This window comes from Apodemus sylvaticus, chromosome 9 (genome assembly GCF_947179515.1).
Source record: "Apodemus sylvaticus chromosome 9, mApoSyl1.1, whole genome shotgun sequence".
Classification (NCBI taxonomy): Eukaryota; Metazoa; Chordata; class Mammalia; order Rodentia; family Muridae; genus Apodemus; species Apodemus sylvaticus.
Window position 1 is genome coordinate 22788013 of NC_067480.1, and position 14575 is coordinate 22802587.

General features: G+C 49.1%; 1 protein-coding gene across 1 annotated transcript in view; it reads right to left on the reverse strand.

Annotated features, from left to right (window-relative positions):
- Positions 1–6703, reverse strand: part of Ramp1 (receptor activity modifying protein 1) — a 47434-nt gene extending 40731 nt beyond the window's left edge. The window contains exon 1 of the mRNA XM_052193271.1: positions 6442–6703. Within this exon, the coding sequence (XP_052049231.1) occupies positions 6442–6493 (52 nt within the window). The 5' untranslated portion in view covers positions 6494–6703. The remainder of the gene's footprint in view (positions 1–6441) is intronic.
- Between the last annotated feature and the right edge of the window lie 7872 nt (positions 6704–14575).

Genomic DNA, 14575 nt, shown 5'->3' on the forward strand with positions numbered 1-14575 from the left:
CAGTTTTTTTTAACCTAACACAAGGAACACCTCATCCGCCTGTGTGAGAACACCTTATCCGCCTCTGTCAGTCTCTGGCTTGACTGAATTTTGTAAGGTTTTGTCTGTCCTGTGCCTGATGTATCTTTAGAGTTTTTCTGTTTGTGGTTTCCTATTTCCTCTTTGACATAGAAAGCATTTGGGAAAACGGTTTTTAAAAACGCTAGTGGGTAGGAGTTTTAGTCAAATGGTTGGAATCAACAGAAAGCAGTGTGGTGGACAGAGTGGGCCATGACCATTCACAAAGTCGATGTGTAGGGCTCAGGAGTCACTTCAGGGTCATTCTAAGTGGGAGGCCATGGCAGATCTGTTGTCCCAACCACTGTGTAATAACAGCAGCAGTGACTGTCTGGGATCCCCAAAGCCTGACCAATAGGATTCTAAAATCTATTTACCGAATGCTTTATGTGTCAAAGAGGAACTAAAACCACAAACAGAAACGTCTAAAGTTATCAACAGCAGGCACAAGACAGGCGGAACCTCACAGAATTCAGCCAAGCCGAGGACTGAGCATGCTTACTCACAATGGATGAGGCCCTCAAAGAAAATTGATCAGGTGCGCTCCAGCACTGACCCTTAAGAGGGGATTACCTCTTGGGAGGTAATTGTGCCTTTGAAGGAAGTAGATTCTTAGGAGCTAGATTCTGTCCTTGGCTCCTTTCCTCCCCCCATCCCCCTCCACCCCATCCCCCACCCCCACCCCCTCCTCCATACTCCTTTTTGCCATGAGCTGGGAAGCTATGTGTAATCACATGATTCCGTAGCCATCCTCTGCCTACCACAGAGCAGAGGTAAGACAACCAAGTTACCACAGACTGGAACCTCTGAGAATCCAAGCCAGAACAAACCCCTACTCTGTTCACGAGGTTTTGTCAAGTGTTTTATCCCAAGGGTTGGGCCATGGGCTGCATTGGCTAGTTTTATGTCAACTTGACACAAGTTAGAGTCATTGGAGAAGAGGGAACCTCAAATAAGGAAATGTTTCACCAGACTCACCTGCGGACAAGCATTATCCTGATTTCCTGGTGGATGTGGGAGTGCCAGCTGATTGTGGGCAAGGCCATCCCTGAGTTTGGTGCTTCTGAGAGTCATAAGAACATAGGCGGAACAGCCCTTGCAGAGCAAGTCAGTAAAGCAGCACTCCTCCCAGTCTCCTGAGCCAGCTCCTACCTCCAGGTTCCTGCCTTGAGTTCCTACCTCCAGGTTCCTGCCTTGAGTTCCTGCCTCCAGGTTCCTCCCTCCAGATTCCTGCCTTGACTTCCCTGGATGATGGACCAGACTACAGGTTCCATCTCCAGACTACAGGACCAGACTTCATCTTCTTATAAGATGAAGTGCACCCTTTCCTCTCCATGTTGTTTTTGGTCATAGTGTATTCTATACAGTGTTGGCTGTTCCTCTGAGATTGGGAGCTTATTGGAGACCGCGCTTGCCGCCCAAGAGACTGGACCACTAATTGCTAATTCAGCAAAGGGTCCAAATTCGAAACTTGAAGTACGGTTTTTATGCAGTGGGGGCATCCCCCCCCACCAAAGAGCCACTGGGGGGGGATAGTAAGACAAATAATGGTACATCAGGAACTCCCTGCAAAGCATGATGGGAGGAAATGGACACTTTCCTAGGAAATCAACAGACATCCTTACAAAGAAGATAAAAGACCCCAAGCTGCAAGACAGGCATGGGAAACCTCTCCAAGGGGCTCATTTTGTTTAAGACAGTGTTTCTGTGTAGCCCTGGCTGGCCTGGAACTCTCTGTGTAGACCAAGCTGGCCTTGAACTCCTAGAGATCTGCCTGCTTCTGCCTCCTGAGTGCTGGGATTAAAAGTATGCACTGCCCCCAGCCCAGGGTTTTTATAAGGCAGGGCTCATCATACATTTCCTTCAAGCTCCCACAGTCCTCTAAGTGCCATGGGAACTGGCCTTTCTGAAGTATAGCTTCAGATGCTCAGCACGCTCTAACTCCACTTCGGTCAGTTTGGTTCCCAGGATCAGGTTCTTTGCACAACTCTGGAGTGAGAAGTTTCTTTAACCCCCCCCCTTCCATTATAGCAATATGTTTTTGTTTTAATCCCAGGTATGGGATATGGAGCTGCCTCGGCCTGTCCACAGCTGCTAACCATGATTGTCTCGTACTCTGGGAGAGACATGATTTTTGCCACCTGCAGACAGTTTAGCTGGGAGGGGGGTATAAAGGCCAGGGCCCTGAGAGGGGCTAGAGGCACTCCGAGAATACTGCTGCTCTTGCTTGCTGCTGTTGTGGTTTGACAAGACGTTGGAAATACCCTGACAACGAAGATTGGACTTGCCCCAAGAGACAGGACATCCGTAATCAGCAGGAAGTAATCTGTAGAGAGCTACACTCCCTTTCCCTTCTAACCTTCTTTCTCTCCTATCTAATGTTGGAGGGTTGGGAGGGGTTGGTGTGAGAGGGAAGCAGAAATATAAGAGCCCAATAAAGTAGCTAAACAACTGTGTCAACACAACCCTCCTGTGCTCCGGTTCCTCAGAGCTCTCTCTGTAGCCCAGCTGTGCTCTCCAGGGCTCCTCTTCATAGGCTGCTACCCACATTGCACCCAGTCTCTGTCTGTCTGTCTGTCTCTGTGTGTCTCTGTCTCTGTCTCTTTCTGTCTCTCTCTGTCTCTGTCTCTGTCTCTCTCTCTCTCTCTCTCTCTCTCACACACACACACACACACACACACCACCCCAGGATCCACAGATACTGTTTGTAGGACCTTGCTGACACACTTGGCTTCACAGATGCACAGGCCCCTGGTGGAAAACCGTGCGGTGTTTACGTGTAAACCACAAATCCGGCCATCTACTGTCTTAATACTCTCGCCGTGGCTTAGATACAATATGAGTGCCTGGGGATAGTCGTTAGACTACATGACTTCTCTCTGTACTTGAGTTGCAGTGGCAGGTGTGCTTATGCACTTGTGAGATCACACGTGTGTGAGATCAGAGACGATCACAGGCAGTGGCGTTTACCAACTTCCTGCACTGAGGCAGGGTCTCTTTGCTGTTCTCTGGTTACACCCAGCAGAGTATGCTCCTAGATTCCCTTGTCTCTTAGCATCTGCCCTTAGGAGCACTGGCGTGACAGATCTTTGGGCTCTGAGTCTGGATTTCACATGGGTTCTGGGAATTCAAGCTCAGTCCTTTAGTGTGGTTGTGCTTTTCCACTGAGTGCGCTCTCTCTCTCTCTCTCTCTCTCTCCCTCTCTCCCTCTCTCCCCCTCTCCCTCTCCCTCTCCCTCTCCCTCTCCCTTTCCCTCCCTCCCTCCCTCCAATTATTTTTGTTGTTACCATTTTGGTTTTGTTTTGAGACAAGGTCTCCCTATGTACTATGTAGCCTAAGGTGTCTGTTTTATAATCCTTCTATCTCAGTCTCCTGACTGTTGAGAGTATACGTGTGAGCCACCATGGCCAGGTTAAGAGCACTTTGACCATGTGGCTGGTTGTAGCAGATACAGAGGGGCAACTGTCTGGTTAAAATGGGCCATCTCTCCACCTTGGCACCCTGGGCATTTGAGGACATATCGTTCTGTCCTCATATGGTCCAGGAGTGGGCCATGTTTTGTGCTGTAAGGCACAGCTAAAGAGGCATTTACCAGGCTTCTAGCTGTCTTTTGTGTTGACACTGTTTGACCTCTGAGATATGGGACACATAGAAGGTTAGACACTTGGCTCAAACTTGATGGGTTCCTGGGGTGGATTCCAACTGGGGCTCAAGAGTTATGAGGAGCGCATCTGTTTCCCTCCCTCCTCTCACAGGACAGGAAGCCTGTGGCCCTGATGGCTGCCCACTGGCAATTGGCACTCAGATCACCCTGAAAATTGACCCACCCTTTCCTGGGCTCCAGCAGAAAACTGACTGTGTAGTCTGTGAGCATCCCAGGGGCCAGGCTTCTGTGAGAGCTCTAGTGTGAGCACAGCCTAGCAGGACACATGAAATATCAGAAAGGAGGGGCTGCCGGCCCAAGGGAGGGGTGAGGCAGGGTGAGCCTTTAGGGAGCCACTTCCTGGCTCAGCACTTTCGCTGGAATTCATACCACATGTGGCACCCCTGTCACATACTCTACCAGATGCCGGTTTGGGTTTGAACAGAAGTGATCAAGCATTCAGGGGTATGTGTGGGGAAATCATGGGAGACTTTTCCGATGAGTTATTTACCCTAAGTGAGGAGTGTATCTAAAATGTTTCCCCATGTTACTGCAATCCAGCATGGATGGAAACACTGGTCTGCAGCCCTGGGCTGGATTGCCGGTCTGGTCACGGACCCAGTATGCATGCAGGGAAGTAGGACAAACACCAAAGCATCCCCTCTGTCTCCAAGCTCACACTGATGGCAAGTAAACACAGTGATTCAATTAGCAAGCTGGAGCCTTTGGATCTGGACTCCACGGCAAGAACCACGTCCAGATAAAAACAGCAACAAGGCCCCACACCGACTTCCTGGGATGTCCGTTTCACTTGTAGTTTATATATAGTTCAACAAATAGTCCAGAGTCTCAAATGCCCCCCTTCTAGGTCCCCAGCGTGATGGACAAGGGAAGCATGTGCTCCCCAGTACAGAAGATCCAGGAGCTGTTCCACTGGCAGGCCCAAGTGAAGTTTGCAAACACAGGAGCTTGCAAAGCAGTCGCCAAAGTTGTCCAAGCTGCCTCGGACCCACAGCTCATCTTTGCTGACTGCTGCAGAGCCTTCTGATGCTTATGCATGAAAAAATTTTTAAAATGCACGTGGTCTCTCAGGAGATGCTTTATAAACACAACAGCACACAGAGGGAAGTCAGAGGGAAAAGAGAAAGGCATATCTGCTGGGATTTTGATAACTATTAATAAAGCCAGCAGGTTGACTAAGAGAAGGACCAGCTTGTTTATAAAATCGTCCCGGATCAAGATCTCAAGTCCTGCAGATTAGCATACTTTAAGGAAAAAACAGAAACCCTTCCACATAGTCATGCAAGATATCAAAGTCTATCTCCAAGGAGATCTGGCGGTAGCAGGGCTCGTGAAGAACACTATGAGCTCAGTGATTCCGCTCATCACAGCTGGGCTCCGAAGTCATTAATTCACCGATAACCTCATAAAGTTGTGTTTGTTCTCCCAAGACATAACATCAGCCAGACCCGCTCAGGGCTACGTCAAGAGCACAGGACGTTGGACTGTGAGCAGAGCCCTTTTCTTGGTAAACACAGGAGGTCCTTACATGTGGTCAAACATAGTGTCCTATTTACACAAGCCTTCCAGGGTACAGACTCTGGTGCACTAGTAAAAAAAAAAACAAACCTTAATTTATTTGCTTATTATTTTTAAAAAATCCCAACCAGTTCCTTGAGTTGCTAATGTTCATCTCTTAGGAAACTGAAGCTAAAATTTCACCAAAAGGATCTGAACATAGCCAAACACATCAACATTATTATAAGGTTTTGATTTTCATGCGAGTTTAGCCAACACATGTGAGGAACAAGAAACTTCTGGTTCTATTACACAGAAACAGATTTTTCAGTGTAGACCTGGCACTCCTTGGCAAGGACTACAAACAGGAGAGATCTGCCCAGCACAGGAAGGTCTCCAGTGCTGTTCCTGCCCAGTCACCCCAGACAGGCCACACTGCTTCCTTGGCTATAAACAGCACCAGTGGCCAACCTTCGCCAGCATCAGCGCCTGCACAGCAGGTACCGCTGACCAATGCCACAGATATGGGTAAAGACAAGAACCATCAAGCCATAGGCCTTTCCAGGGACACTGGACTGACTCTGTTTGCTCTCGTTAAGACGTAGCTGCGTACCTGATTTATGTCCAACAGGCATGGCAGCCCAGGGTCCTGACTAAATTTTGAGCACATTACAGACAAGGGAACTGAGATGGGCAGTTTCTTATTGGTCACCCCTGGGCCACAGTTTCTGATCAGTCTCAAACAAAAGAACCCCAGCAAGTCTGCCACCTCTACTATTTATTAGCCACAAGCGCCAAGTTAACAAGCCAACCACACAACACCCGTGGAAATAACGGCCTCGACAAGCAACTGCTGTAGGTGACAGTAAGGCTTCCAGTTGTAGTTAGTGTCGAGTTCTCTAGGCTGTGGCTCTGGTTGAAGACTGCACACCTGTAAGCTGCTTCTGGCTCAGGGAGAATTGAAGTGAGGGCAGGGGATCCCCGCGTCCCCATCCCACGCGGGAAGCAAGCTGCCCATTGTATGATCAAAAGTTGCTGATGCCTTCGGATGGCCAGCTGGGTGATGTGCCCAAGCCACCTTGTCTCCGCAGCAGCGTAACGTGGTGCAGCCCTCTATCACCACGCTACTGTCCTGCTGGGAGCCCACGCCCTGAGTAAGGTGCGTTCAGGTGCTGCCCTCCCCGCCCCAGGCCACCGCCATAGCTGCAGCCCGGGCTACTCACCCAGCAGCAGCCAGAGGCTGCGCCGCGGGAGGCCCCGCAGGCCCGGGGCCATGGCAAGCAGAGCCCCGCCGTCCCAGCGCCTTGCCGAGCTCTGCGCCCGCTGGAGACGCGCCGGGGGCGGGAGCTAGGGAGAGACCGCGCCCGGCCCACTGCGGCTCCCACGCCCGCGGCTGTCGAGGGCGGAAGCTGGCGGGCGGCACCTGAAGCTGGAGCGCAGCTGGGACTCGAGGAGAGCCTCCTGGAATGTCTGCAGGGTTGAATGGGCTTGGAGGGTCTCCAGGTCCCCAAACCCAGCAAGCACCTCGCTCTGACTGGCAGGGCGCTGCAAGCTATCCTGTGGTCAGCTCTGCAAACAGCCCGTGGTCCCATCTCCTTTTCTCGTGCGGTGCTGGAGTGGTAGGGACAAAACCAGCCCTACCAACGTCTCTAAGTCAAGAAGTGGAGCCGCAGGAAGGATGGCCAGTGAGAACAAGGCTCCTTGGAGGACAAAGGTGCGCTTGTTAGGTGGTGACAAGCCAGGGTAGGGCAGCAGAGTCCATAAATACCGAACTTAGGGACAAAAAGGAATTGCTAGGTAAAAAAGATGAGACTTCCATTGGGGCTGGCTACTGGCCATGACTGCACATAGGATGGATCAGTTGTGGTAAGGGAGTCTTGGGTGTGTTTTTATTTATTTAGGTTTTTCCAGACAGGGTTTCTCTATATAGCCCTGGCTGTCCTGGAACTCATTCTGTAGACCAGGCTGGCCCCGAACTCAGAAATCCGCCTGCCTCTGCCTCCCAAGTGCTGGGATTAAAGGCATGCGCCACCACTGCCTGGCTGGGTGTGTTAATATAAGCAAGAAAGGCTGTGTAACACTGGCAAGCTGGTAAACCTAGGGCAGATGCCCAGAGTACAGGCTAGACCTGACCTGGAGAATCACGGATGCAACAGCTCAGACTAACTGAGCAGGTCTGCGCGCGCTCTGCACGCTGCAGTTGACCATACTATCACTGGCCCTGTACAATGGCTTCATTCTAGCTGGGCCAGTTTACAATACTGCTGGGTGAGCAGCGGTCCTCAGAGCAAGGGTAACAAGGCTAGAGGCTGCTGCCACCTTCTGGACAAGCGCTGGTATTCAGCAACCTGGTATTCATTCTGAACACAGGCCAAGCAGACATTTGGGATCTGTCTTGGGGATCCCAAATGTCCTGAAGTCAAGGGGACATGGAAAAGGGAACACATTCTTTTGGTTTGGCTAGCCATTCGTTTTGAACCTTATGTAGACCTACCAGGAGGCCAGCCTCCCTTCATCGGATAGACATGGGGGTAAGGGCAAGTCATGGCTGGAAAAGAGCTGAGCCCTGCCCTGTTCGCTCCTTCCTTTCTCAGCCTCAGTCTGCAGCTGAGAATCTAGGCTCTGAGGCTCCCCAGTAACTACCACGAGTCTCTCCCAATTCACACACAACTTGTTGACACTAGCCCTAGTGTGGCTGCCCTATGGCCGCGGGTTAACCTCTTCAGTCTGTGAAGAGGATTTACTCATTTCTGTCATCAGCGACATTGAATCTCCCCTCCCACATGGAGGTCCATGCGCTGACACTGGGTTAAAGGGCTGTCAGAGGGAGAGAGACGTCAGGTCGAAGTCACCGGTCAGTACTACACCCTCAGTGGATACGGTTCCCATTTGTGTACTGAAAAGTCACACACCTCAGCAAGTGCCATAGTCGACGACAGTTCAGAAAGCCCTGAGAATAGGAGAGCAAGGCAGCCTGGAGCTGCCTATTAAGATTTTAGACCTCAGCAGGATGAGGGAAGCCAGAGTCTAAGAAACAGAGAGGAGAAAGCTGTGGGAACACATCTGAGAGAGGTAGAGGGCAGGCTTCACACTGTGTGTCAGGACACTACCTGAGGTGTGTAGCAGCACCGGAGCATGAGCGCACGCAGTCCGGAACAGCCTGTTTCCCACTACCATAGAGGGATCAGTGTGCAGAGCAGCTGAGAGCAAGTGGGGCTAGCCTCGGGCATCAGGGAAACAACAACAACAACAACAACAACAACTGCTGCTGCCCCAGTGCAACCCGAAGGAGTGGAGCGGGGCAGCAAGAATGCGGACCACACAGCATACACCTCCATGTAACCACCACAGCCCCACAGGACTAGAAAAACAAAAGAACAAAGCACCAGAGAACTGTGACCCCACTTGGAGGGGCCCAATTTATGCGACTGTAGTCCGGAAGGAAGAGTGTGAAAGACTCCCTGCAGGGCTACAAACCCAAGACTATCAATAACCCCCAGAGAAAAGACTGATTAGGAGAATGCAGTAAGGCACAGCACATGCTGACACCAGTCACAGTTCTCCGCTGGACAGCAGGAGGCCAGACTCCGGCCACTGTCACTGTGGGCTGGCAGTTCTAAAGCACAGCTGTCAGATAAGGACGGATTGAAGGCACCTTGGGAACACTCAGCTTTAAGCATCAGTTTGTCAAGCCTCTCAAGGGAGCTGCTGTTAAAACCCAAACTCCTAGGGCTTTGCAAGCAGCGTAGCGCTTTACTCCCTCAAAGGCACCCAAGGGAAAAACACACAGAAAGCCCTCAAGAAGGGAACTGTCCATTTGACAGATCGACATCACTTGGACAACTCCAGTGATGCTGCAAAGGAACCCAGTAAAAGGAAGGAATCGCAAGCCCTGGCTGGTCACTGTCCTGCCCACCCTAAATCAGCTAAATACTTGGCAGAGAACAGGGACAGAATTCAGCGAGCTGGGAGACGGGAGACAAAGGCTGGCGTATGGGAGATATGGAAATATGACTTAAAGTTAACGTCTCAATGATCCAGAAATGAAGGCGAAACACCCTCAAACCATGGAGCTGAACAAGAGAAAAGTCACAAGCAACGAAGTGAAGTTTCTCACACACACACACACACACACACACACACAAATGCATATGTGGGCCAGGCAGTGGTGGTGCATGTAAAATGTTTTTTATTTAAATTCTTTTTCTTTTAATGTTAATGTATCCTTTTCCTACCAACAGTAATGAGTTCTCTTAAGTCCGTGCCAGCCCTCCTTCCAGTTTCCAGCCCAGCCCCTTCAAATGTTTTCCCACTCCTTTGTTCCTCCCTCAGTTCCCCAGCAGTCTGCTTAAACAGTCCCTTCTCCCAGTTTCCCCAATACTCGCAGCTCCAAACCATAACAACTATGGCGGCCTGTCTTCTCAGCTCGGCTCCTCCAGCTCCACTGTCTCCTAACCATCTCTTCTCTGGCTCAACCGTCTTCTCACTCAGCTAGCCCAATGCTCTTCCCAGCCTCACTGGCTTTCTTATTTTTTACGAGACAGGGTTTCTCTGTGTAGCCCTGGCTGTCCTGGAACTCACTCTGTAGACCAGGCTGGCCTTGAACTCAGAAATCTGCCTGCCTCTGCCTCCCAAGTGCTGGGATTAAAGGTGTGCACCACCACTGCCCAGCTTTTTTCTTTTTTTTTTTCTTTTTTAAAGATTTTTTTATTTACGTATACAAGTACATTGTCGCTGACCTCACACACACCCTAAGAGGGCATGAGATCCCATTACAGATGGTTGTGAGCCACCATGTGGTTGCTGGGAATTGAACTCTGGACCTCTGGAAAAGCAGTCAGTGCTCTTAACCTCTCTGGCTCCCAGCTAAGAATTCTTAAAGGGCCAGTTTACTAGCAACTGGGGATCCTTTAAAGGGCCAGGCACACAAGATAAATCACACTACTTTAATGCCAGTGCTTGGGAGGCAGAGGCAGGCAGATCTCTTTGAGTTCGAGGCCAGCCTGTCTACAGAGCAAGTTCTGGAACAGTCAAAGCTACATAGAGAAAACAAAACAAAAAAACAAAACCAAAAACCAGAACAAACACACACACACATATATGTGGCAGCATGTGCCTTTAATCCCAGAGCTCAAGAGGAAGAAGCAGGTGGATCTTCCCGAGGCCAAGGCCAGCCTGTTTTACATAGTAAGTTTCAGGCTTATGAGACCCCATTTCCTATAAACAAAAACAAAACCTCAAACAAACCAAACAAATGCTTGGCAATATGATAAATATATTAATGCATAATTACACTAGAGAACAGGAGACACTAATCTATGTCAGTTTAGAAACTCTTATGTTTTTGAAAGGCTGACAATGAAAGTGTTTTCAAATACTGTATGCCTATCTGTGTGCTTCTCACAAGACAATAGTTTGAAGGCTGCAATGGCCCTGTGTACAGACGAGGACTGGACAGATACGTGGCAGCTATGAGCCAAGTTTACAGAAAGAACAGACATACAAAACACCAGTTTTAATTGTGGAACAAACAGGGCACACTGCCCCGCAGACACCCAGTCCTCAGCTGTGTCTTAAGAGAGTCTCAGCTACCCAACAGCAGTGACTATCCTGTGAGTGCACCAGTGAGCCGCTCCCCGTGACAGACAAGGCAGGAATGATTTCCGGCGAAACGCAGCAATGGGTAGTGGACTTGATGAGCAGAAATTTTAGTTTCTTGTAAAGCATCAAAGAATGCCCTCTGCTACAGAAGAAAGACAACAGCTTCTGACTGCAGTCCCTCTCAGCTGAGTGGGAACGGGAGCATCTGTGGAGATGGCACACAGCCCCCAGATGTGCTGGGCTGAGGAGGCAGGTTTCTGAGGACAGTCACCAGTGCATAACCACCAGATAAATGACATTCTACAGAATGACCAACAAATGTCAAGGTCACAGACTTTAATAAAGTACAGAAGAACCACCGCAGGCAGGATGGGCGGCTGAGAGACAGGCAGTGGCGGAGAGGACTCTGCATTGGTTTCTGAAGACACCCAGATGACAGGTCACAACCAGCTGTAACTCTAGTCTGATACAACCTTCCTCTGGCTTCCACAGGCACCATGGCCACAAGTGGTGCACAGATACACACACAGACAAAACACCTATACATATTTAAAAAAAAAAAAACAACCAAATGTGCAATGTGGCTGAAGGACTTCATAGTGGAACAAGACGGACCAAGGAGAAAAAAATACCCACTGGGGTTGTTTATGCGCAATGAGGCTAATTTCTTCATTTTTAATTATCAACCTATGGTAATGTAAGTTTACCTTATAAGCAGGTTTCTTCTAAAACTAGTGCTGAGAATGTTATCTACTGAGCATTTACACACTGCCTCGTGTGCCGATTTCCCACTGGTTCTTTTTCTCACTTTCCTCATTTTATGTGTAGAGGTGGTTTGGCTGCTCATGTATATGTGTGACGTGGCATGTCTGGTCCCTGCTCAAGCCAGAGAGGGTGTGAGACCCCCTGGAATTGATTACAGATGGTGGTGAGCCACCATGTGGATGTTGAAAAGCAAACCCTTGTAGGGCCCTGCAAGGGCAGCCGGTGATCTTACTACTGAGCCGTCCTTCAGCCCCTTCACAGAGAGCACTTCTCCAGGGGTAGGGAATCCTTCAAACCTGGCCCACGATAGTGTGAGAAGCATTTTAGGATGCCCTCTCCTCGTGGATTCCCACAGGTAACAAAGGTGAAGCAGGAAACCAGATCCCAGGGCTCGGAGCTCAGAATCTTAGACAAACCCTGAGGATGATAAACTGCAGTCACAACATCCATGAGGGACTCTGCTCTGCTCTGTCACCATGTTATTAGCAGCTAAGTCCTATGACTATTAGCAGCCTGAGAGGAGCTTACCTAACTAACTCAGGACAGCTGTCATGTAACCTTCCCCTAAGCCTCAAAACTGAGGCAAAGATACAGAGAACAATCTTATTTTGGTGGTGAGTGCCAACTGTGAAGAGGCCAGGATCTGAGACCATCTGGAAGGCAGGCCTTAAGCGAATGTGAAGGACTATATAGTGACTTGATGAAAGGAGAGGAAAAGAGCCACCTGGTGTGTGTGTGTGTGTGTGTGTGTTCCATGGCCAACATCCTGGACAATGTAAAATGGGGAGAGTAAGCTAAGAGGAGTGTTCACAGCTCTCCTGACTGCAGAGGTCATATGACCTGCTGCTTCAAGCCCCTGCGGCCTCCATCTCCCACCATGATGGTGTGTTTCTGCTTGGATGGAAGGGAATCCTGAGACTCGGAAGCCCAGAAACCACACAGCTCTGAGGGGAGAAGGTATCCCAGTGGAAGAACATCCTGAGACATGGGAGCCAAGAACCTTACAGCTCTGAGGTGGGACAGTGTCCCAAGGGAGGGGCATCTTGAGACACAGGAGTTCAGGAACCGCATAGCTCTGAGAGGAAGTCTCCTCAGCAGAGGCATTGCAGCTCCGAGGGGAGAGGATCCTAGGTGAGCCAAGGAGCTCAGGAGCCTCAGCCTGGCTGCTTCTCTTCTCTTCACTGCTTCTTGTCTCCTTCTGACTAGAGTCATACCAGGCAGGAAACCTCACTGAGATTTGTTGGAGGGTCCAGAGTATGAAGGGGTGAATCCAGGGATGTCCTCCGCTCCCAGGAGCAGACAGCAGGGAACTGGACAAAGGACAGGGCTTATATAGGATTTCTGAAGGGGTGGAACTTTTCTGGATTGAGGATTGGTGAGATTTCAAGTCCTGAGCTTGGGGAGCTCAGGGATTGGTGGGTTTTCCTGTCTAAGGATTTGGATTTGTGGCCTTTTTTTTTCACCCTCTTTTCCCTGCATCGGACCCATGGGTTAGGGTAGGAAGTCCTTTCTGACTGTAGCTGGTTTTTGCCAAGGTACCATTTCTGTGGGGAAGCTGAGGGAGCCTGGAGAGAGGGTGCTGATCACTGAACAGCTCCTGCACTGCTGTCTGACCAAGGCTGTAGGCTGAGACAGGGTGTCACCACCATCAACAGCTCTTGAGGGGCAACACCTGCTGAGGCAGGGAAGGTGATGATGTGCCACTGTGGGCAGCTCCTGTGAGGGCTGCAGGCTGAGATGTGGGGCTGCTATTTTGACAGGAGCCACCATGTTTAATAGGACCCAACATTTTTGACATTGTGTGTGTGTGTGTCACTGTGGCTGTAGGGCTGGGGTGAGGAGGGGGTAGCTGCCACTTTGGTGGCTTTTGTGGTGTTATACTTAGGGACTATTATTATTATTTATTAGTGTTTTGGATTTGTTTTTTTCAAGACAGGGTTTCTCTGTATAGCCCTGGCTGTCCTGGAACTCACTCTGTAGGCCAGACTGGCCCCAAACTCAGAAATCCGCCTGCCTCTGCCTCCCAGAGTGCTGGAATTACAGGTGTGCGCCACCATTGCCTGGCTTATTTGACTTTTTAAAAACTAATGATTTTAAAAATTTACTAGATGTATTCATTTTACTTCATGTGTGTTGTTTACATGTATGCATGTGCACCACATGTATGCATAGTGCCTGCAGAGGTCAGAAGGGATAGCAGATCCCACGGAACTGGAGTTAGGGATGATGTGAACCCCATGTAGGTGCTGGGAACTGAACCCACTGTGCTGGTTCTCTGTAATAGCAGCAAGTGCTCTTAACCACTGAGCAACCATCTCTCTAGCCCTTGAGTTTCTAAAATACCCTGTGAAGAGACTCAGTTACTGGGTGCCCCTCAGAGGCCTTTGGAACACAGAAGTTGCCAGATTTAGACATTAGAAAGGACTTGCTAACTCAAAACTCCTAAACAGTATTTGAAACAGCCTTTTTATATTTTTCCTACATGAAATTCAGTAATTTTGTCTATATGTAAAGGCATATGTAATATATCATATATTTGGTTATTGAGAAACCAATGACTATAGGTTTGCTAATTTCTCCAAATATAATGTCTAGTTTGAAACACAAAGCTATTCAGGGCCAATTGTCAATGTAGCCTTTCAATGAAATGTTAAAAGATTTTATATGTAGGGAAAACCCCCAGGATTTTATAATTTTGCTAATTTCATGTATAGACCAAACCAATTACTTTTGAGTTTAGATTTACATGCATTAAGGAATCTAGCTCTTGGCAGACAGCCAGTAATTATCATTTTTATATACTCACATAAAGACTGGTAGTGGCTTACACTTGGGAATGCCCACTTACAGAAAGCACTGGAGTCAGAGAGGAGCTAAGCACCTTTATTAAACACAAGGGCAAAAAAATATAAAATGCTTAATGGGTAGTTTTTAATCAAGCAACAACAATGAAACATAGGATAGAAACAATTTAAACATTTGAAAAGTACT